This window comes from Lates calcarifer, linkage group LG23 (genome assembly GCF_001640805.2).
Source record: "Lates calcarifer isolate ASB-BC8 linkage group LG23, TLL_Latcal_v3, whole genome shotgun sequence".
Classification (NCBI taxonomy): Eukaryota; Metazoa; Chordata; class Actinopteri; family Centropomidae; genus Lates; species Lates calcarifer.
Genome location: NC_066855.1, coordinates 10,010,498 through 10,034,447, shown reverse-complemented (window position 1 = coordinate 10,034,447; position 23,950 = coordinate 10,010,498). Strand labels below are relative to the sequence as shown.

The following is a 23,950-nucleotide window of genomic DNA, read 5'->3' as shown; positions in this document are numbered from 1 at the left end:
CCCTCAAGCAGTCTCTGCACTTAAGGACTTTAGTTTTTGTCCTCACTGTGACGCAAGTCTCCATGGATTAGTGTATTCTCAGGTTAAAGCCCCACTAGGGCAAGGAACACATACACACCTCCACATAGTCGGTGTGCAGTTACAATTGTTTAAATTGACTAACATGGTGACAAACCAATAGTGTGTAAACATTCATATGAAAAGTAACCGACTGAACAACAATGATGGTTACAGTTATAGTTAGTAACTAACTCCATACATGATGCCCCCCCCCCAGGTTGCAGTGGACCTGTTTCTGAACCCTCACTTGCCACCTTTTGTAACTGTCACATTAAACAAGAACCTGTTATTGCTGATTGCGTCTGTCTTCTTCCTCCTCCCATTGTGGTGTGCACATTAGAACACTTGTAGGGTTATTATTCTGCCCCTGTCAGTCCTGGAGAAATCACATCTCCTGTACCAACGGCATTTATGGTAATTTTAGCACCAACAGTACAGCAGAAAAACAAGTACTGTAATGTTTTCAAAAATTTGGTTTGGTACTGAACTATCGGTTCTCATGACATCTCTAGTGATTTGCTACATGCACATACTAGATTCAGGTTTTGGTTTTTATTTCAAAAAGGTCAAAGATTTCATAAAACCCTCTGCAAAAGTCATTTTTCAACATTGGTATTTATTTATAACTGTGACTCAGGAGATTTGGAAACATTTGATTTAAAGCCCCTTGGTATCAAAATAAAATATTGTGTTGGAAATTGCTCTTCCCATTAACCATGGGGTAAGATAAAGGCAGTAGGAAAACAGCAGAGGACAGAGGGCTAATACTACCTCTAGGAAATATGGTTGTTTCACAGTTTAACAGAGATTTACTGTCCAATGATTATGCTCTCCAGAGACAGGACCACCCTTTGAATAAGACGCAAAATGGTAGCAGAGAGCGCTCTCATCAATAAGTCATCAGAGGTCAGCTTAGTGTTTGTCGGTGGGAAACTGGTGGCTAATCAAGTAAAGAGAGTCAAAGTATTGGCTGTTTGAGGCGTTAAGGCAAACAAATGATGTGTGAAGGACACTGTGATGAACATCACATGTGTGAAGAAAAACACATGTATCTGTACCTAAACTGGCTTTAAAAATTCATGGGAGGCTTTTCACTCCACCATAATTGAATTCCTTTTGTTTGACACTGACGGTTCATTCAGGCAACCCTGAGCATCAGTTTGTGAAATCGCAAAAGAATGAGAATTTTTGAAGGAAATACTGCAAACCAACATTTTGTCCTCATCGTAAATGAGGTTGTTGGTGTTTTATTTATAATGTTTGTGGGTGTGTGTGGTCAGTGCTACAACAATGAAAAATCACATTAATAACGGTTTGACTCAGAACAGATCTGTTATTTTTTAACCTCGGTGAAAATATGTCATCATTGTTACATGGTAAGACAAATACCAAACACAAAGCAGAACTGTTCACTCACATTGCCAGTATATTTTGTCATTGCTATGCTGGTAATACAGACATGCCCAGTTTAAATAAAGATTCATCCTCTCTGGCAAAAGCCAAATAGCTGCTCTGTAGACGGAGTTGAATTCAATATGAGCAAAACATATCACAGTTGACACAGGCAAATTGAAAGCATAGGTTGTAGTACATGTGCGACACTGTCCCCAGCTGGGGTAACCAAATGAGACCCCCCCCCCTTCCGCGACCCAGAAGTGAAGAAGAAGTCTAATAACTGAATGATGCAATGTGCCCTCTGGCGGCCATGTTGGAAGTCCACTGATTTTGGCAACAACAGCTGAGAACAGCTGATCCCATTTGTAAGCTTATGACTTGGCTGCCTCAACAATATGGAATAGACATGGCTAATTTCTGCTATGTTTCTAGTCGGGGACTGATGACTTAATTAGTGCTACATCTGTAATGTTGTCTGCCTGCTGCACCCCAGATAAGATGGCTCCAGACTAACTTTCTAAAATGCATTTGTGAAGAAGTTTGCTGCCTAAAGCAAAACCATTACCATTATGGTTGCATGATGATGTTTATGTTGTTTTAAATCATGATATGAAAACATTCATGCATCATTAAAATGTAATATCATTAGTCTAATTAGGGTGCATATTACCTTACAGAGGTATTCATTAGGAATGACTTTTGTTAATCATTTGCTACTAAATAAAGACTGTGATGAATGGTAGTATACTTTTACCTGTCTGTTTTGCCTTGAATGAAAGAGTCTTTAGTCTTGAAGCAGCTTTGTTGCAACAACTACAGCACTTCTGCTTGGCAAGAGGGGCCTATTATTATTTTGAGTATCATAATGTTTTCCTCAAAGAGTTCTGTTTTTATGCCATTTGCTCGTCTAAAAGCTCACAGGTTATCAAAAACTCAATCTCAAAAACTTCCTAGAAAATTCAAATGAAATTATACACTGTAGTGGATAGTGTCCTGGCAGTTATAATCGGTGGATAACTGATTGAAGCCACTGTTGAGTGGCTTGAGCAACTTTTCAGAGTTACTCCAGAATCAGCACCATGGACAGCTCTCTCTCTCTCTCTCTCTCTCTCTCTCTCTCTCTCTCTCTCTCTCTTCTCTCTTCTCTCTTTCTCTTTCTCTCTCTCTCTCTCTCTCTCTCTCGGTATAGCTCTGCAGTGGTTGAGTAGTATAGCCTTGCACTAAATATATCCAATGCTATCTTTTAAAAAAGTTGTCTGTTGGCCATGGGTTTGGCTATGACATGATGTTAATTCTACCTATTTCAGAACTCCTCTTCCCATGAACATCATGTTCTTAAGGTCTCAGGAACACCTCACTGATAAACCAAAAGTCTAGAGAGAGGATTCAGTTTTGATCTTGCTTGTTCACCATAGTTATATTGACACAAAAGTGAGGTAAATTATAATAAATTCCCTGTCGGCGTTGCTGGTTAGTCTGTCAAGAATGTGTGGACCTGGCATTCAATAGGGCGGCTCTGGCTCTATTTGCCTAACAAGATCCTCTGCTGTGTAGCAGGTGACCCCACTTCTAGGTTCTGCTCCAACAGGTATCCTATCTGACATTCAAATAGGGACTTCCACGCGAACAAGACCTGCCGCATATTTGCAAGTGCATTGATCCCACAAGAGCTTGGATTTCCAAGTGGATGGATCAGATACAGCCAGGCAGTGCAACGTGGTTTCTCCTGATTAACCCTCTCTGTCTGCTCATTTAACTTAGAGTTGAGGGCCAAAGGGAAAAATGCAGTGGCAACTAGAAAATAGAAGAATACCCATCAATGAAATGAACTGAGGGACAGGCACAGAAATAATAATCCTGTGGAACATGTAGTAGTGGATCATGAGGGGACTTGGCAACTCTGGAAAAGCTATCCACGATTGGCCGTGTGACAGTTTCCAATCAAAGGAAGACCAGAAATTATGTGGAACCATCTAAGCATTTCCTAAATAAAGATCAGTGTGTTCTGTGAAGGCCTTATCTGGGTCTAGAGTTGAACAATGACAAGTTAGGATCTCAGGAAGTGCATTTATAGGGGCAGCAATAGTAATAAGCTTCCCACTGAACCACTGGTGGACCCCAGTAAGCACTAATCCTATTTTACAGTGTTGGATTGGGGCTATTCCAAGACTGCATCCACCTTTTCTAGCTCTGCACACATGCCAGGAAGCCATGAGGATGTATCGCAGGAAGGAGATTCAGCAGTATAAAATTATTTCCTCTATTTTGGCTTGAGGGATAGCTGTTGTCCAGTAGTCTTTTGAGCAGTGGACAGATGCTGAACATGCTTGTGCTTGTTTGGGAATATGCCTGGATGTAGACCAACAACACAAATACTAGCATTTGCCACACTGGAGAAAAGTATTCAGTGACAACAGGAGTGATGTGTCTCTTCCCTGGATGCACACAAGGTTACACATCCAGCGGAGTTGTTCTGATCTGTCTTGGTAAATAGTGACTCCCTGGAGATGCTCAAAAGCAGACACCAGCAGTGAGAGAAGACATTGATTTTTAATATTATGCAGGGGGTGTGGGGGTGTGTAAATAATCAATACGGTGATGGAGGTTGCCACTGTTTATGCCCACAAAGTGAGGTGGGTAAGGAAAAGAATTGCACGCCAGCAGCTTTTTTGATATGTTCTTCAATTTCGGCTGTCTTTAGGGTACAGACAAGATTATAGCAGAGTCACAGGGAGGATGCACAGGGCGAAAAGTCACTCATTACTTACTGAAGACCTCATGCACTTCTTCATGCTCTGGAGGCACGCTGGTCTAGCTGACAGCCTTGGTGTGGAAAGCAGACCATGGAAGGCCTCCTGGAGAGATTTTAGACAGAAATACTGACACAATGGACACAACTGCAGCTGCCCAACAGTCCATAAAGCCATAAATTTCCTCGGACCAGGAGACACCCAGGGGAACGGACCAGATGAAATGATATCTCCTTCTGGTGACAACCCTCCAGGACCGGGATAAGTGAGATAGCAACGAGATGAACTTTAACTGACACCAGTGGACATTCATCAAGGGCAGTGACCTTAATGGCTCCCTCCAGACAGCAGAACTGAATTCCCCACTCCCCAGTCAGGAACATGGGACATCATGGGCACCTGACCCAGTCCACAGACCATAGCTTTAAGGGGATTTGAACCACATCAGTATATTAGGTGAATAAGACATCATAGAGTATATCATCTTTAGCTTGGTGCCTACATCACCTGCCCCATCGACAAAACCCTATTTTAATCTTTACTGCAGTGTATATGTAAGTTTAATTTTAGGGCCAAAAATCAATCAAGTTATAGATTTTATTTTATCTACAGCATGCCACCATGTGATACGTAGTTACTGTATGGATGCTGTTTTATATGTGTTCACTTTTCATAGACTGATTTGGTGAGAAAACTTTAAAGACAATCCTAAAATGTTTCTCCTCTCTGAATGGAAAAAAAGCTCTTTAGCTCTTTAGCTCTTTGTGTGGGAAGCATTTAGAGCAAATCTCATCTTTCCACCCTGAAACCATGTTAAAAAAAAAAACTAAGTTACACAACTGAAACCAATAACTCAATGATCTGGAAGTTCTCAGATTTTTTTTTTTTTTGAGAATCTTCAAATGCTTGTGGAGGGTAAGAGGAGCACACTGAATTCCTGGGAGGGAATGACTGTTGACAGCCTGTCAAGTACAAAGGCATCTTCAGAGCGGGACATTACCTCTGTTCCTAAAGCAGTAAACAATGCAGTCAAACTCATCATACGCATTAGCAAAGCCGATAATGAAAGATGTGATCTATACAGAAATATGAATAAGCATAGAGATATCAGAGTGCTGCAGTTGTGTCAGTCATTTTCTATTATTTATGAAAGTCAATTGAGAAACCAACCTCAGGGTGATGCAAATTGTTATTGTGAAAACAATGCGTTCAAAATGGCATAATTCTGGAGTCATTTGGGGAATGTGAGGAGTTTGAAATGGATCTAAATTTTTGCCATGAGCCATAAGCAGTTTAGACAGTAATGAATGATGCTGTTTGGGATTTTGTAGGAGTGATTGTGGGGTTTTGGATCTTGAACTGTGTGTTGCAGATGCTTATGTAAGTCGCGTGAAAAAAGCAGCTGACATTTTCCTCATTCTACTCTCTCCTACCTGCTTTTTTCCCCTGCCTCACCTCCCTTTCTCTCTCACTCTCCCCCACCGTCTTTCATCCCCACACCAAGCCACGCACATAATACACACACCAATTTTCAGGGATTATTATTACAGTATATATCCACCCACATTTTCAATGACAAATGATTTTCTTGAACCCATCGTCTCTTCTAGTTTGACTGTAAAAAAGAATCAATGGTTTTCTAAAGAAGCAGATCGCAGCCTTAAATAATGCCACAACCCTACTTATTTTGAAGCAATGATGAATGAGAAGAGTATACTGAAGAGTATGTCTGCATTTGTCAACTTCTTGGTTGTCTTCTACACAGAACAAAAGTGGCAGAATTCAGTGCCACTTTAGAAAACTTAGAGACACTTTTCAGATCTAGTGACATCTGAATGTGCGATTATTTAATAACTTTAACGTATCTATAAACAGCTACTTTTCTGGAATTACATCAATTTAACTGTGGCAAACCCTTTAATAATGTAACTACTGATGTGTCTCCCCTGGTGACAATGTGAGTGCAAAATGTGACAGCAAGTGGGAAATTAATGTTGCAAACTATTGCATGTTTTGATAGCAGTGATGCATGAATGTAGAAAATGTGATGCTCTCTTAGTGATATTGATTTGTATCACACAGTATTTTTGCACAGTTAATATCTAGTCTGTAATACGTGTGCATTCAAAAAAAAAGGGACTAATAAGTGATAATGGCTTTAACCTGGATTCACCTCATGTTGTGTCTCTGTCCATGCCTGGTTGCTATGTTACAGGCTTTTTATAAATCCAAGCCAGATGCCAAATCTAGGAAATTTAAGGAGCTGATTAAATTGTACCTTGAGTGTTTTTCACTCATATCCTGATATCAGTAAGTGGTGCTACCCATAAAACCCGGTTGGCTCTGTGCCTAAAGCACTACTGTCCCTTGTGAACTGTAAAATAAGGGATTCATCTACTGCCCACGGAGGTATCAAGTTGAAGTAGTGCTCTAACTCGCCCATAAATTATGAGCGTGGTGTTTGGTTTGTTTGCTCTTGTGTGCCGCTGGTGGAAGACATCGGGGTGGCGCTTCCCTCCCTCCCTCCTCTTCTCATCCTCTCCCTCCATCTCACCGCTCCCTGGGGTGTGTCTATGGCAGCGCCTCTCCCCTCCACGCCGTGTGTGTGTGTGTATGTGTGTGTGTGTGTGTGGCGCGCGCTGCTGTTGCTGCCGCCTCCTCCCTCTGCCTCCTATCTGCATCTGCTGCAGAGCTTAGCCAACACGCATCTATGCTCTCTCTCTTGTTTTCCCACTACCTTCCTTTTTCTACCCACCAGAAAAAAAATCCTTCCTTCCTTTCCTTTCTTTTTTCTTTGATGAGGGAGTCAGCGCACACCTACAGCCGTGGAGTCTGGGGGGAGACATGGGGCAGTCACTAGTCGTCACTTTGGTGTATTGAGGACGGCGGTGAACCGGAGGAGAGCGCCGGATGGGATAGGAGCCGTGAAACCTACATCACTCACCGCGGATTGAGCAAGCCTCCCCCCTTCCTCTCTCCTCCCTCTCTCACTCTCTCTCTCTCTCTCCCCCGTCTCTCCCTAGTCTGCAGCCTCCAAGAACAGCCGCCGCATCATTTTTTCAGAGCAGCAGCCCCCTCCCTACCCCTCCTTTCTCCATCCTCTCTCTTCTCTCCATCTCCCTTTCTGCTGCTTGCACCACTGTGGGAATGCAGCGAAGGTAAACGAGTCGTTGAGGCACCCCCCCTTTTTTTTGGTCTCCCACCAAATGCCGGATCTATCATCTCAGTGACGGACTGCAGCTGGAGACAGCTCTGGAGACACACGGCTGTCACTCCTGGAAATCAGAGTCGGGGTGGTCGGACCAGGATCAGTTGGATTTAGCAGGCTACTCCGGACACCAACACCACCCCATCTCGGTGGCAGATCAAATCAGATTCTTTTCTGCCCTGCCTCCTATCAGTTTCGGTGGCTTTTCCCCCCACGACTGGATTACCGACAGCTGGAGCGACCAAAAGGGTGGCCGGGCATGTAGAACTGAGGGCTGTTAGAGGCAAACTTGAAGTAGCCGACAAAAACACCTGCGAAAGAAGAAGGAAGCCCTCAGGCGTATGTCTAAAAGAAAAGATTAACTCAAAGGAAACCCTAAGAGAATAAAGGAATAAAGGAACAACCAGTGGTTTGTATTTCAAGGACCTTATGCGGCCGATAATCAACCAATTGAGAGTGGAGAAGGGTGCTGCCGTAGCCTGGCTTGTTGATGTACGCACGCACACACGCACATGGATTTACAGCTCCAGTCTGAAGCTCACCACGCAGCGGATCGATATCCTTCTCCGTTCTTTTTAGCGTCGGCTTTTTTTAACAAGGGAGTGAAGCATCTTGGGATTTATCATCGCTTCGTTAGCGCTGAACTACAGTGAGGCGCCCCCTCGCTTCGCTCTCTCACCTGTCCATAACCTGTGTGCTCCTGTGGAAGTGTGTGTATATTCGCGTGCATATTTGTGTGGTGGTGAGTGTGTGTGTGTGTGTGTGTGTGTGTGTGTGCGCGCATGTGTGTACTTGGTTTGTTGTCCGCCAGAGGGAGTGTAGGATATATTGCTTGTGTATGCATTTGAGTACTGTGCCAGCTTTTAATTAGTAGAACGTGACTGTGTGTGGTTGTGTCTGCTTGTGCTCTTGGGTGCTTGTGTTTAAGGTCAGGTTTTACATTTGTGCATGTAGATGTATAGGCTAGGCATTTTGTGGGTACTTACTTAAGATGCCCAACATTTCCTGTGCATCACATCCCCTTCCTAGTTCACGCCCTTGTGTCATTTGGCCACCTGTTTGACCTCCTGAACACCTTAAGAGACAAAAAAGCTCGAGCAGGATGAGTGAGCGCTCTGGTGCAAGTAGTCTAGCAGCCATGACGCTGGAGGAGCCGGGGGCTGAACAGGCTTCTCCCCGAGCCCCAGGCCCTCTCCGCTGTGGCCCTTGTGCTGTGTGGCCTCGCCAGCAGACCTGGCTGTGTGCCGTGCCCCTGGTAATGGGCTTTGTGGGACTGGGACTCAGTCTCATGCTGCTGAAATGGATCGTGGTGGGATCTGTCCAGGACTATGTCCCCACTGATCTGGTGGATCCTAAAGGTAGCATTGGACAGGACCCTATATTTCTCTCCAAACCCAGTGCCATGCCCAAGGGGCCTGATATTTCCACCGCCACCACTACTTCAGCTGCCTCTACCACAGCAATGGTGTCAACTACCACTCCGCTAGCTGCGGATGGTACAGCCCCAGCTCCAAGAACTCGATCAGGGCCACCAGCAAACCACTCAGCCAATGGCAGCACTGCCAATGGAGATGGCAACCGCGCCCCACACCTTCATAATCGTGTTGGCACCCGCATTAGCGGGACTGTGGTTACCACCTCCACCACTCGCGCCACCCGACTCACCCCACCACCCAGCGGTAAGGAGGTCACTCCTCGCAGCACAGTTAGAAAAGGGAGCAGCAGTGGTAATGGACATAAAGGAGCTGCCAACTCAAAGCCGGGACAGACTTCTGCTACCATCACCACCACAGCATCCACCTCAACTACTGTTACTGTGAAGACCACTGCCAAGGTGCAGCCAACCACCTCCCAGCCAGCAGCCCCAGTCAAACCCACGTCACGCTGGAATCATGGGCGCCCAGGCAAGGGCCCAGCCACACGCCCACACCACCGCTTCCGAACACGTAAGTTCACTTTTTGGGTTTATGGAGTTGTACGTGTGAGTGCAGTTGTCTGAGGTTATGTGTGGAACTTGAGATGAGTGTTTCATAAGAGCTCTTTTCTGGGCCTTTACAGTTGTAATAATAGTATGTCACTATAGCTACCAGTTATCACATAGAACTCTATGCTTTGGTAAAAAAAAAAAAAAAACAACTCTTTGATATGACTCATGGTCTGAGAATATAAATTATTTCTCCTTATATCTACATGGAAAGTGGATACTCCAGCAGCTTAACATTAATCATATTCATTAGCACGGACAGATATCAGGGGATATTCTCAGTATTTTCACCCCTCGCGTCTTTATCTTTTACTTGAGCATTAATCCGATATGAATCTTACCTCCGGAGGAGTTTTTTTCACACACTAGTTAAAGTACCATTAACGGCAGGGCTCCATCTAGCAGAATTTATTTTGTTTTGTCTGCTAGAGTTGGGATGTTAAAGCTTTGTGATGTGCACTCTGACCAAGGACAGCATATTTGTGTTACAAAAACAAATAACAGGAGCTGGTGAGGTGTCGAAGTGGGAGAAAGGTTAGCTCTCACCTCCTGTCTAGAGGAATCAGATATAGCAAGGCCACACATCCCATTTAGATGAGAGGATACTGGGAGCAGAGTGTCGCAGGTACTGCTTTCACACTGCAGGGAGACACAGAGAGGGAGAGAGAGAAAACGAGAAGGCTCAGAGGGGAAAATAGATGTAGGGATGAGAATAAGGTTGCAGAGGACAAGTGGAAATAGACGAGGTAGGAAATAGAGAAAAAGAGGGAAAATACTTTGAAAAACAACATAAAGCTGAAGAGGATGGCGAAGGAAGAGAATGCAGGAAGCATAACAAAGCAGGAGTATGAAGAGTGGGAGCTGCGAGTAGAGAGAGATGGCAGATGGAGTGGGCTAAGTGAGGGAAAGGCTTGAGGGAGATAGAGGGTATAAAGCAGGGGAGCTGTGAATTTTGCATATTTAGCGTTGTGTAAAGAAGGAAGGCTTCCTCATTATTCATTCCACAAGGGACGTGTTTTTAACATCACAAGGTATTTTTTTCTGATGTGGGCGGGGCAGGATGCAAGTGTAATCATGAGTACTGAAATGGATGTGACTATGTAGAATTTAGTTTTTGTCAACAAATTCTTGTGGAACATAAGATTTCATTTGCAGCTTTGATTTAATACTGCCTTTTGGTTCACAGTCATCTCAATTGTGCTGCATACTCACCTTTGCTTCTTACAGTTGTAACAGTGCAAAGGATCCAGTGACAAACAAGAGCTGTGATCAACCTGTCAAAGAAATATATGGGCTAAATATACTTACAAATGGAGTAAATTATGAAATAGTCAGTTCCCTGTTATTTTTTCAGCAAAGTGCTCAAGAGGGCAATGACAAAACATTAATATGAAAACTGAAACCATTCCTCCACATTTCTAGATGTGGATCATAGTGTTTGGGTGGTGTTTCCGGTTGACTGCATAGCATCCTCTCGTTTATCAGCTGGACACGTCAATGGCATCGATTCCACAAGCAAACAGTGATCAAGTGACATAATTTTCTTCTTCTTTACCTGAGGGCAAAAAATATTTTCATCATAGCTGGCTGGACATTGGATATTAAACCACATGTACTCCATTGACAGTTGCACGGATGGAGAAAATAACTTAGATTTTCTAGTTTTCCAATTGAGGGAGAACATTGGCTGTGGTCAGCTTGAAATTAGCCAGCAGCAATAGATTTCAGTGGTGACAGAAGTATGGAAATACTCATAGACAGTGCTCAGACTCCTCCTGCAGCAAAATCCACTGCTCCAGAGTCAATTACGTCATTCGACAAAGAGCTGCTAAACAGCTGAAAGCTGCCAAACCTGGCAGCCCCCTTGTGTGAACATCAGGAAGCATCTGTTTGTACTGTATACTATAAAAGGGTACTGCCTTCAAAAGCTAAATACTTAGTAAAGCTGCCCTCAGTTAATAAAAGCTTTCAGATATATAAATAATTTTCAGTGGAGGCTGATGTTTTTGATAGGTCTCCAGCCTACATGTTGACACCATGTGGAGTGGGCTGACATTTTGGCCCACTAGTGGAATCTTTATCCCTGCTTTTATGAAATATCTGTCAGGCAACAGGTGGCATTTTACAGGCACCCAAACACATCTTTGCTGTGCTCACTGAGGTTTAAATCACTGGGGACAATTTTTTTTGTAAACTCTTAAGTTACCAAATTTGAATAAAATTCCTAAAAAGATTTCCTTTGAACCAAGAATATCAAAAAACTAATAAAAGCTGTAAACTCTCAGCCCCTTTCATGTTTGCCAGAAAACATCTCCATGGCAGCTAGTATTATTAAGGCTCTTTAGTAAACATGGAATTTGGAATGTCAGCACTGCACTGCAGTACTTCCATACTTACACAGTGTACATGATGTATATCATAACATTGCTCTATGTCTTGAATATTTTTGCTATTCAGTGTATAATGGTACTGACAGTTCACTACTCCGATTCATAGTTTGTTATTTTGCTGAGGGTCTTATTCAACCACAGTCTACTCCAGGTTCTATGCATGAGTACAGTGCATTCATCAGTAACCGCAAGTTTGTTCTATGGACTAATAGACATGTGGCAGATAGAAATCCTTAGTCAAGATAAACTGCATACTTTAACTTGGTAATGTTGCATTTGAAGAAAGACGTTTAATACCATAGATGAAGCATGGCTCTCAACAAAAGCCATTACTGACTGTATCCACCACTTAAAGACTTATTTTTAAATTTGTGGCACAGCTGTTCTTGTGCAAAACCACAACTATAAATCCATATACTCCATATATAGTTATAAAACAGCCCATTGTACTATCATGAATTATCACTGCCAGTATTTGTGAATGATGTGGAAAGAATTAAGTTTATTCAGACAATACCAAACTATAGAGCATATGGCTAGACATTAATGCTTAGTGTTCACTGTGGACCCCCACCACTGTTATTGCTTATACTGTTAAGTCAAGGCTGTGTGTTAAATGGCCTCATGTTGCTATGTTATTCTACCCTGTGCCCAGTATTGACACTGTTGCTACGGGTTAAAATTGTCTTCACTGGATATTATTTGAAGTCTCACCACCCCTGTACTGTTAATATTTGTTCATATAACCCTTGTGTACAGCATTTATGTGCTATATTATATGCACAACACTAACACAGTATTCTTTAGGGCAACACAGTCTTTTATGAAGCTAACTCCAGAGTTTTGGGAATCCAGCCTCTTCTGAAGCTTGGCTGTGTCAAGCTTACTGTAGTAGTATGTAGAGTTGAGCAATACAGCGTATTTAAAGTGTAATGATACACAGCTGATGATGAAACGCTCTGTAAAACATGGCTTCAGGTGCGGTTTTGTGTTTCAGATAATCTGGACTGCATATAAGAGGCAGTAACATGATTTTTCCCCCACTCTACTCATTGCTATTGCTCCTGCTGCTTGGTGAAGATCTAAATGAATCTCTGTGTCCTGGAAGAAAGACAAGCTCTGTCTGCTGGGGATAATGACATATTTTACCTGCTCCTTTTGTCTTTTTTTCCTCTCTCTCTCCCCCTCTCTCCCTCTTTCCCCATGGTTATTGTGTCTGCTCTCAGTGTCATTGTATTCCTCCATCTATTTTTGCTTTGCTTTTGTGCTTTCTGTCTTCCTTTATATTTTAGCTCCTCAGCTCACATTCACGGGCATATGGGCAGACGCAGAGAAACTGGCACACTTGTGAACACAAAGACAAGCACGTAGCATGTGTGCACCCATACTCATGAATCTATCATCTGGTTTTCTGTATTTGAGGCTATTATGTATCCGACTCCACTCTCCACATACAAGCCCCATTGGCTCACAAGTAGGGAAATAACAGACGAATGGAGCAGTGCACAATGAGTGCCTGTTGGGAAACCATGGGACACTGTGTTGGCACAGGGCCCATTCCAGTCTCTTCTCGGTTGTAAGAAATCTTCCTTAGTAAAGTGTGGTTGTAATTCCCCGCACATCTCACTAGCCTGATTCCAGACTTGTGAATCGCCAGCCACATTTAAATTTTTGTTGAGCGATTCAAAGGTCTGGTGTTGCTCTTCAGCTGATTCAACGGTTGTTGTCCCCAGTTGGGGGAAACAACCGAGACAGTCAGAGCCTTTATGGGTAGGACTCATTTTGGGAATGTCATCTAACAAAACACAAGGAAAGTGACACAGCTATCAAGGCTGCTGTAAATCAACTGACTGAAACAACAGCTATTAAATCAGAACAGCTGTGCACTATAGGCATTAAAAAAAAAAGATGAGAGAGTGTTGTTGCTGTACTCCCAGTGGGTTTAATTTATCAGCTGGCTCCTTTGGCACTTGAGGAAATGAATTGGGAGGATACAGTACTTATAGTTAGTCCTACATCTTGAAACTGTCTGTTCAGAGGTTTTTCTTTATGGCCTACAGTGAACAGAATTCTTGAGTTTGTCATCACTTCTTTATCCTAATAAAACATTTTAACATGATAAAAGGCAAGCTGACTTTTCATAGCCACTGCTAAGGCAGATTCTGTGTTGCCTGAAAATGACGTCAGCAGATGGATAAATAGTCAATGTAATTGGTTACGGCAAAATAAACTCCCTCCCAAACAGAAAACAGCTTAACAGTGTCAAACTGAATACTGGAGTGGTAATGAAATGGCATTTCAGTCTGAACAACATGCTGGCATCATACAGTTATGAGTTCAAAAGCCTAGGCAGATATTGTGCCACAGCTTTTTTTTTTCTTCTTCCTCTCAGACAGCAAAACACAGGAGAGTGACATAGACGGTGTCTCTGATGTCACAGAAAAAAAAGAACAGAAATGGATGTTTTTCCTGACACGCAAGCCCCTGTATATTGTTTGTTTGGTTTTTTTTCCCTGACTATACATGGAGCCTGCAAAAAGTACTACTGTAGGACCATTGAAGCGTGTAAGGGGGATTAAAAACAAAGATATAAATCCAGTTTGCCTCTCTCTCTCTCTCTCTCTCTCTCTCTCTCTCTCTCTCTCTCTCTCTCTCCAGGGAGGTCAGGCTCAGATTTGCCAGGCAGCCTCTGAGGCCCCTCTGTCTCTCCTGAGACATGCTCTGCTTGTTCGTTGAGGCTGGCCCAAGCTGGGCTGCTTCTGCACAGCGTGAGCGTGCAGCTGCACCAATTTACAAATATCTTCCGAGTTGGGAGGCAAGCTCTTATGCCTCAGCTTCTATCATTTTAGGCTTAAAGTTATTAAGGAATATTTAAGCCCAAACTGTTTTTCTTTCTTGAACTCAGCATGTGACTTGCAGATCTACAGTAGTTGCACAGCATTGTTGTTGTTGTAAGCCTCAAAAGACTTTCATGATGGTGCAGTTAACATACCGAGTAATACTAATAATATACAGAGTTTTTTTTTTTTCTTCTTGGTGATGTTGATCACAATGAATACTATTTGTCTTGGGAAACCCCTCATGTGAAAATGTCTTATTGTGGCCACTAAACATCAGGTTCTCATTAAGTGGTTTTAAAGAAGCTCAATTATTCAAAGTAAATGGTGAGTTATGTCAGTATCCATAAAAAGCTTGCATGAATATCAAGATACCAGAAATTATTCATATTAGCATTACTGGAGGTGGCATTAGAAAAAACCATGCCTTAAGGCATGCTACGGTACATGCAATGCTTTTGACACTATGCCAGCAGGCTTCCGTTAGTATTCCTATTGTGCAAACAGTGTATATATATATATAATCTCAAAACAAAAAGTTTTGGTTATTTTCCCAATTAACGAGACAGGTGAAAAAAACGGGCTATCCTTATTCTATTGGCATAGCTGAGATTAAACAGTAAAAGATGTGTGGGTATACTTTGCACGTGCAAATGAATGAAACTGTGCAGTGTTGACCCTGAACATCTAGCTAGCAGAGACATTTGACACTGATGGGCACCAATTACAAAGCAGAATACATCAGTGCATTCAGTGGGGTAAGCCTGCAGACAAATTATCCTGGAGTGACAGCCCAGTGAATGCTTGAAATTTTGCGGGAATTGATCCCATGCCCTTTCCATTGCTAGTGCCGTGCTCTACTCGCTGAACCTCACAGAATCAATAAGGGAGAGGCGGGTAGAGAGCCTCAAGTAAGAGGGGCTGTGAGAGAGAAACAGAGAGATAGAGCAGAAGGACAGAAATAGGGTGTGTTGAATACAAAAGAAAAAAGGAATTTATTGGGGCAGAGACTGTCAAAAACCATGGAGCATGCTCCAGAAGTAAGGCTCTAGCTGTGAGGTAAAGGCATATAGACATCACACCATTCTACTCGTTCTATTATTATCTCTCATTTTTATGCAGATTGCCCTCAAGGTATTATCCATATTTGAATTTTTTAAGTATTTCACTTCAATCCTGTCACCACAATGTCTGCATGATGTATCCTATACAGAACTGAATCAGCAGGCTATGTAAATCAGTGGAGGTTATCAGTGTAGTATATTATATTATACATTTTGTGGTACCATAGGTGTGCGTGTGTGTGTGTCTATGGAATATTATGCTATGTTGTTGGTAAAAAGATAATGAAGAAAGCTTGTATGACACGAACCTTTCCACTTTTATAAGGCTGAATAGATGAGTCACTCAACAGGAAATTAATTGGCAACTACTTCCATAATCAGTTAATGTTGCTTTTATTTGTCGTATTTGGTTGGAAATAAAATACCCCTCCAGTTTTAGCTGGATGAAACAAGCAGTATGTCACCCTTGCCTTTGAAATTATACAGGGCAGTTTTATGTGAAATATGTAAATATGAAACGATTTTATTAATTGATTAACTGGGAAATTGAAGGCCAGTTTACGAGAGAATGAAAATAACGTTAGATGCAGCAGTAGCAGTAGTCTCTGCTGTTTGTCCAGTATTATTATCACACTGCATAACACTGTTGAGAGCATGCTGGAGAGAAACAAATTGACATTGACAGGTAAACATGAACAATGTGCAAATGGTTTGGACACACGAAGGTGAAACTGCTACCAAAATATGTCATGTTGGCCTCGCGGTCCGGTACAAAGCGTACCGTAAAACATCTGAGACTCGAGCCTTAGATGGTTGCTGCATGCCATCCTTCCTCAGACAAAGGACATTTGATCCTTGAGTCGAGCCTCTTAGGCAACAGTTCCTGTCAGGGTGTGTACATATCCCACCTCCCTCAGTTAAACTGGCTGACCCTAACCGCAACTGTGGCCTTAACCACCCCCACCCTTAACCTTAACATTCTGTAACCTAAAGCATACAGAGCTCATTGGGGGTGCTAAAAGGCCTGGGACCAAGTGCTTCCTGAGGGATTGTAGCATAAGACACAAAAGCCCCGAGCTTCTCTCGCCCTGTGGTTAGAGTGCAGTACATACAAAAAACCCAAATGACTTCTGTCAACTTATTTATTATAATTCAGCTGCTGCCTTCAAGCGCTCAGTTTGAAATATGATTCATTATCTGACCAATTTTATCTAAAATTGCAAATTTGGTGTCCATTACATTCTATGTAATGTATGGATACACCAGCCTACCAGTAAAACTAACATTGTTTTATCGGTGTAATGGATATCTTGTGAAGTTTATCTGATGCTTCTAAATGACATTTGACTCTCAGGCAACAGTCAGGGGAGTCGTAGATTGGCGGAGGAGAAGGCTGCCTACTGTAAGTACTGACTGAGGCCATCTTAGGACTTCTTAATGTCACAGTGTGATTTATGTAGACAAAATGTCCACCGGGAGGTGGCAGAGAGAAGAAGAGGTAGGGCGGGGTGGTGCAGGCTGAAATATTAATGTATGGGAAGAGAAACATGTGGAACGTGTGTTGCCGGAAGTGTGAATAATTGATGAGCCTTCCCTTTTATAACGTACTTGAGATGTCCCATGCTCGGTGGTCTAATGGCAGAAACATGGTATAGAATTTTACTGTACGGTAGGTTGCCTCCACAGGCTGCCCCTCATAGGCAACGGTATCAGTAGTCATAACTGACCTTTGATGCTATTAAAGGTCCTGGGACACAAAATCAGTAAAACTTTTGGATTCAAATTTGCCTTTTTTTTCTCCTCCTAATCTCTTTTCATAAATGTGGAAAAAAAGCCTCCCAACCCCCCATCTCACCCCACAGAGTTAATGGTTACTAATGATTCCACTGAGAAATAAAGGTGTTCTTAGCCTAAGGAAAGGAATAATCCTAATTGAAAGTAAACAGTGGGATCATTATTGTCTCTGAACATGACTCCCCCACATTATATCTTTTCAAATTGGAAGAAATGGAGAGTAGAGAGCAGTTTTAAAGACTGGGTTTAGTGGTGGTGGTGGTGGTGTGTGTGTGTGTGTGTTTGTGTGCTGGGGGGAGTTCTCACTAACTCACTCATTTTAATCACATGCTGTCATGCCTACTTACTCTCAAGTCTGCCACAGTGCTTTTTTTTTTTACTTCTCAGGAATTGGGCACACAGTGTTGGCCTGGTTCTAATCCACAAAACCTCCTTCGTTCACTCATTCACTCATTCATTCATTCATGTGAGAACACAGTGACTTGCTGATAGCTCAAGGGGCACTGAGATATAGTAGTGCATGTGGCTGTGGCAGTGCAGAGAGGATTACAGTCCATCATATCTGATCTGAGACTGTTAGATCCCAATATTGAATTACGGACCCTGCGGGGTCTCTGGTTCCGTTATCAATTTGCAAACGAATAACGCGGAAAGGAAGAAGATTGGGGGTTGGGGGTGGGGGTGGAGGGGTGTGGGGGTGTGTGTGGCTTTGAGGCAAAATTTGGTGCCCCCCCCCCCCCAAGGGACTGCAAGTAGCAACACAACTACAGTGCCATGTGTGATTTAGGTATTATGGAGCTTGCGTCCTTCCCTATTCAGTTGGATATATGGTCCCATTTTGGAGGGATTACAGCTGTTGTGGCTGCATAAAGCCTTCATTAACCATTCTAAAAACATATTTATGGCCCACAAATCCTTTAAAGCAACATTTTAAAAGCTCTATGAGTGGTTGTAAAAGGAGAGCACTGTGTGTACGGTTTTAAGACATGATATATGATATATGATGTTTTTGAGTTTTATTAATGTTAAAATAGATTTTCATTTAAATAGATACTTAAGTAACAATTCATACAAAAATAATCTCATACTCTGCCACATTTTTAATTTAAAACTTGCGCTTATCTTTTTGGCTTGAAAATAAGCCTCCAGTGTGAAGTGTAATTTAGACAGTGTTAGTTTATTCCTCTAAACTTGTCTGTATCTAAACCTTGATTACGGTGGCTCAGAAAGATATTTAAGTCACGACTTCAAACCGAGGTATGTGCGGCATGTGGAACATGATTTCTCACTAGCCCTGCTTCACACATAGCATCTGGGTACATGACGAGCCTGCAGGAAAGTGTGGATTGCGGAGGTTGCAGCAGTTGGATTGATTCACTGCAATGTGTGGCCTGCTGCCACCCCCAGTGACGGGAAATGTGCCATGGTGCCCTGGTTGAGATGGAGAGGCTTGTTGTGGCGTGTGGAGGTGGAGGTGGAGATGGAGGTCACCTCTGTCTCTCTCTCCCTCCCACTATCATTCATGCATCTATACTTAGTCTCTCCTTTTTTACTCTCATCCTCCTGTCCTCTATTTTAAGGCACCCTCCAGCCTCTCTCTTTGCTCTCAGTTCTTCTTTGTGGGGTTCCTTCATTCACCTCACATCACTGACAATATGAATACCAGCCAATGAGAGCTCTTATCTTGGAAGTGTATTGGAAGAGATAAGAGTATCATTCATCATTCCATATTAGCCACTGTCACCACCTCCTGCAAAGAATCCCCAAGGAAATTATAACAAGGAACTGGCATTATTTCATTATTATTATCTGCATTTTCATATAGGCCTCTGAAATCCTTCAGTCCTTCATATTGAATCTGAATCTACTGAATCTTAGAGCTGTATACGTGTAACATGCTTAGTCATGACAGCTAAGTGCTTACATAATAATTTCCACTCACATCTTTTTGCACCTTGCTGTATATATCAGATGGGATTACAAATAGATTATCTCATCTGTTATTTTGTAAAGTATTACATAATGGTAATGTGCTATGCCTCAAATCCACAAGTGGCGGAATTAGCTAATTTGTCTAACAATAAAATTACAACTCTTGGAGCTGGTATTTTTGCCAAAAAAAGCCAACTCTTTGTACTCGCTCCTTCAAAAGGCAGACACTGTCTTCCCACTAGATTTTTTTTAAGCGTGGCTCGAACAGTGTCTCAGATAATGTCCTGAAAATTAAAAACACATCCCTTGAAAATGGGATTGTTCCAGAGTCTTTCAACTCCGCAGTTGTTAAAACTCCTAAGAAAAGCCAACCTAGACAGTGAGGTCCAAAGTAACTTTCCATTTTTTTAAGTATTCCTTTCATAGCTATGACACTAGCAAGCAGTGAATATAAAAGGATTAATAACCTTGTGATTAAAGCCTTATCCGAGACACTGTTGCCAATGATGTTTTAGTTGTGGTTCTGTTGGAAGTCTTTCAGGATTTTTTTAAAAATAGTTTTCATACATACATTTCATGGAGGACATTTTATGTAGAGGAAAGGCCATAGTAACATACTCCTCTTGTATTCAACATTCTCCTATGTATTCAACATTCTGCTAGACTCTCAATCAAAACTAAAAAGCGAGAGCCTATCATACCAGCTGAAGTGGAATGATAAGCTATTTTACTACAGCACAGTGTGTTGCGAAGAACACTGGCTCCATGTATCATTAGGATCTGACTTTAAAGTACTTTTGATTGTACATAGAGGTTTAAGTGGCTGAGGTTCAGCCTACACGGCAGACTCTTGAATTGTGTTATGTTTGTCCACTATCAGTCAGATTCTCCTCCTCTGTGGATTTGTTAGATCTTGAGAACCAGCAGAAGAAAAGTGGAGATATAGAACTCTGCTCCCAATCTGTGGAATGATATCCTGAGGGATGTTTGCAAGGCAACTTCAGTGAGACAGCTTAAAAGATGTCTATTTTTGTTAGCTTTCATCTCGTCTTTTAACTCGCAGTATATTCATGTTTTGGTACCTCTTTTTAGTATTATATTACTTCAACTGATGCTAGATTTTGCCACCTTTCAACTCAACCATTTGCTTTTCTTCATACTATAAACACTTTAAGCTTCATTGTTTGTATCAAGGGTGCTATGTGTAAATATACTGTACATGTTATCAATAAAACATCTATGTAGGAATATAGATCTAACCTAGCGTCAAAGATTAAGGAACATCTTAGCTTGGGTTTTTGAAGTGTTTGTGTGCCAGATTATTCAATATAAATTGAAAGACGGCCTAGTCCCCCTTGTGTAGTTACAGCAGATGTCATTATCCTCACTGCTGTCAGACCCCTCAGGTGTGCCGATCACAGCATTGATGAGTGGCGAGAGAGGGAGCCCGAGTGGAGAGGGAGATGGAGACAGGGATCGACTGAGGTCGTCTCATGTTATTTTTCTGGGGGCGTGCACAGCTTGTCTCATGTGGTAATCCATGCATGGTAAAACCTTATCCACAGGGATAATGTCAACTCACTCCCGAAGATAACAAGACAAAAGCCCTTGCCTAGCGTTCACTCCAGAGTGTGTTTCATATTCCCCCTAATCTACCATCTGACATGGCTGTGTTCTATGTATTTGTCGCCCGAGCTTGCCGATTAACACAAACATATATACACACACACACTTTGGACTGTGCAGCTTGGCCAGTTGCTTTTATCAAAAAAGATGGTGGACAGGAATGACATTTATTTCATTTCACTACATTAAGCACCATTTTCTATTGGCTGATTGAAGCAGAAAGGCTGCATGGGAACAGTGGATAGTCAGCTGTTATTGTACAGTTCATCATCAATATGGGGCAATTAATGGGGAGTAAACACATTTATCAGTTTCCATGTTTGCCATTATTAGATATTATTTTAGCCTTGGATTTAAGGGTACCAGATGTTTTCATTTCTCATGGCACTCATGGATGTTTGATTACTCATAGCATGCTGATTGAATAGGCTTAAGTAGAAAGCTACTGTAAATAGCCTGCTGTGCTTCACGTTAAATGCAGGAACAAGCTGTCAATTATCTCTGTGTAAATGTGTGTGTGTGTGTGTGTGTGTGTGTGTGTGTGAGTGTGTCATTTTGGCTTGTGTCTTTGTGTGTGCGTGTGAAGCATTGCAGCTTTTGAGCAGCACGGTGTAAGCATCAAAAGATCATAAAAGGACATTTGGCAGTGTAGTTCATGCTCAAAGTGGCCTAAGAGATCCAAGGTTTAAGAACACTGAATCTTCACTAGACTGAAAGAGCATCCATCACATTCACACCCAACCCGTCAGACAACTCAGTGAATTATATATTGAAAGTTCCCCCTCCCGAACATCCAGGCAGAGACATCTTTCTCTCTGTCTCTCCCTTCCATCTGATGTGCTGCATTGAATCATTGATAGGACATCCACAACAACAGCGCTCCTCCCTATAAAACACCTGTCACAGACAGCCTGAAAGGAATACAACTAGAGCGAAATGTGGAATCTGTTTTGATCTTTTGAAGTGCGAGTATGCAGCAAAATGATGCATATTGGGCCTTGTAGACAAATAATGGTAAGGTTATACTGTTTACTGCAGTACCTGATATGACACTTTAAAAGTAATATTTCACTGCTTGGCAGCTGTTAACAGACTGGAGTTGAGTTTTTGTCCAATAAACTCCAAAAAAAGTAGCATCAGAAATTCTCATCACCATAATTTTGTGAATGTACTCCAGTACCTGAGTGATGTCCTCCTGCAGTGGCTTTTTGTACACCAGCATGTCTTCTCCTGTTATGTATCTATACTTACTGAGGAAATGGAAACACCAGACCCTATCATGTATTTTTCCATGACAGCTATTAATGGAATGGAATGAAGGGGCTCAGTGCAAGTGAGACACTGCCGTTGTAGGCGCTAATATGCTCTACTCTCTCAGTCATCAAGTATACTCTTTGATCCCAGCTGGAGTCAGGGATGCTTCGGGGATATGATGGAATATTTTATTGCAGTTGTGGGGAAGCAATTGGTGGGGCTGCCTCAGTCCGACGGTTCACTCTCTCCCCCTCATAGTATCTTAAGCTTTAAAGCCTCAGCTGGATACCCAAGTGACTATTTTGCATGTTGTTACTCCTAAACCATCAGTTTTACAAAAGCACCACATTCCCTCTGAATTTTGTGGAGTGTGTGTATTAAAAAAGAGTGGTATGGGACTGGCAGAGGCTAGGAGGGTTAGTAAAGATGAGGCTGACAGTCCAACCAGAAAGAGTCTATGGCATCACAGAGAATAATGAAGATTAAGCTGAGATCGGGTAGTGGGAAGATTGGAGGGTCAGTGTATAAGATCAATGTATAGAGGGAAGTTAAGATAGATGAAGGTGAGGGCAGACAGATTTCCTGTTTCTCAGAAGTGGAAACCATCTTGATTAAAAGAACCCACATTTCTCTGAGTGGCCACATGAAGGCCTGATCAGATAAGAAAATAAAGCACAAGGCATAATTCATGGTTTTCTTCTTGGCAGAGGGGTGGGAGAGTTTCAAGTTGCTAGATTTTGGACCACAAACTGCAGTATCCCTCTGCATAATCACAAAATGCTTTTAATCGTTAACTTGCTGCCAAATTATGTTGGTTTAATTGTGTTAACTGACTACAAACTATTACTTATCATTTATCACAGTTCACTCTAAGAGCATTTGTATTCCCTTATGCACATCTAAAGCAAATCATGCAATATTATAATATGTTATAATAAGCAGGCCTGTGCTTTTGTATTGGGTCACATCCAGGGCAAGACCATCAAACACTGGGCATACGTCAGAAAATAGACCAAGCACTTGTTCTTTGGTAATCCACAACAGCTGGTGTGTGTGTGTGTGTGTGTGTGTGTGTGTGTGTGTGTGTGTGTGTGTGTGTGTGTGTGTATCTGTGTATCTGTGTGCACATGATGGATAGCATGTGTGGCTACACGTGCTTGTGTGTATGTGCAGAGACCAAGAGAGGAGATAGCAGGGCCAGATGGGTCCAGCTGTGGGTCTGGTGGCCTAGATAAAGGCTAGATGGGTGCCACCACCTTCATGAGGTGCCAGCAGAGCATTTAGAGTAGGTGTTAAAAGCTTGAAGGCTTTGATGGGCCCAAACATCCAGCAGAGAGAGCGCTCATTAAGAGCTGCCTTTTTTTTTTTTTTTTTTAAATGAAGTCTATAATGAATAATGTTAAAAATTGACCAGCTGACTGGGGCATTTAAAGTTCAAATTACCATTACAGCTTGGTGTATCAGGAAACTATACTTAACTACTTATCTACTCAACTTAGACAAGAAGTAATTATTTTATTAATTTTGCAGTCTTTAATTTGTCAAAGAACTGTAAAGTTGATTGGTACAAAGAAAAAAAAATCCCAGCTTCCCAAAGTGTGTTCTTTCCAAACACCTTGTCAGCAGTAATGTAGCAAAAGCAGCAAATCCTCATAG

At 42.1% G+C, this 23,950-nt stretch overlaps 1 protein-coding gene across 1 annotated transcript in view; it reads left to right on the top strand.

Annotated features, from left to right (window-relative positions):
• Nucleotides 1-6,868: 6,868 nt before the first annotated feature.
• nrg3b (neuregulin 3b) overlaps nt 6,869-23,950 on the top strand; it is a 174,210-nt gene continuing 157,128 nt past the window's right edge. Inside the window, exon 1 of the mRNA XM_018698763.2 lies at nt 6,869-9,359. Within this exon, the coding sequence (XP_018554279.1) occupies nt 8,516-9,359 (844 nt within the window). The 5' untranslated portion in view covers nt 6,869-8,515. The remainder of the gene's footprint in view (nt 9,360-23,950) is intronic.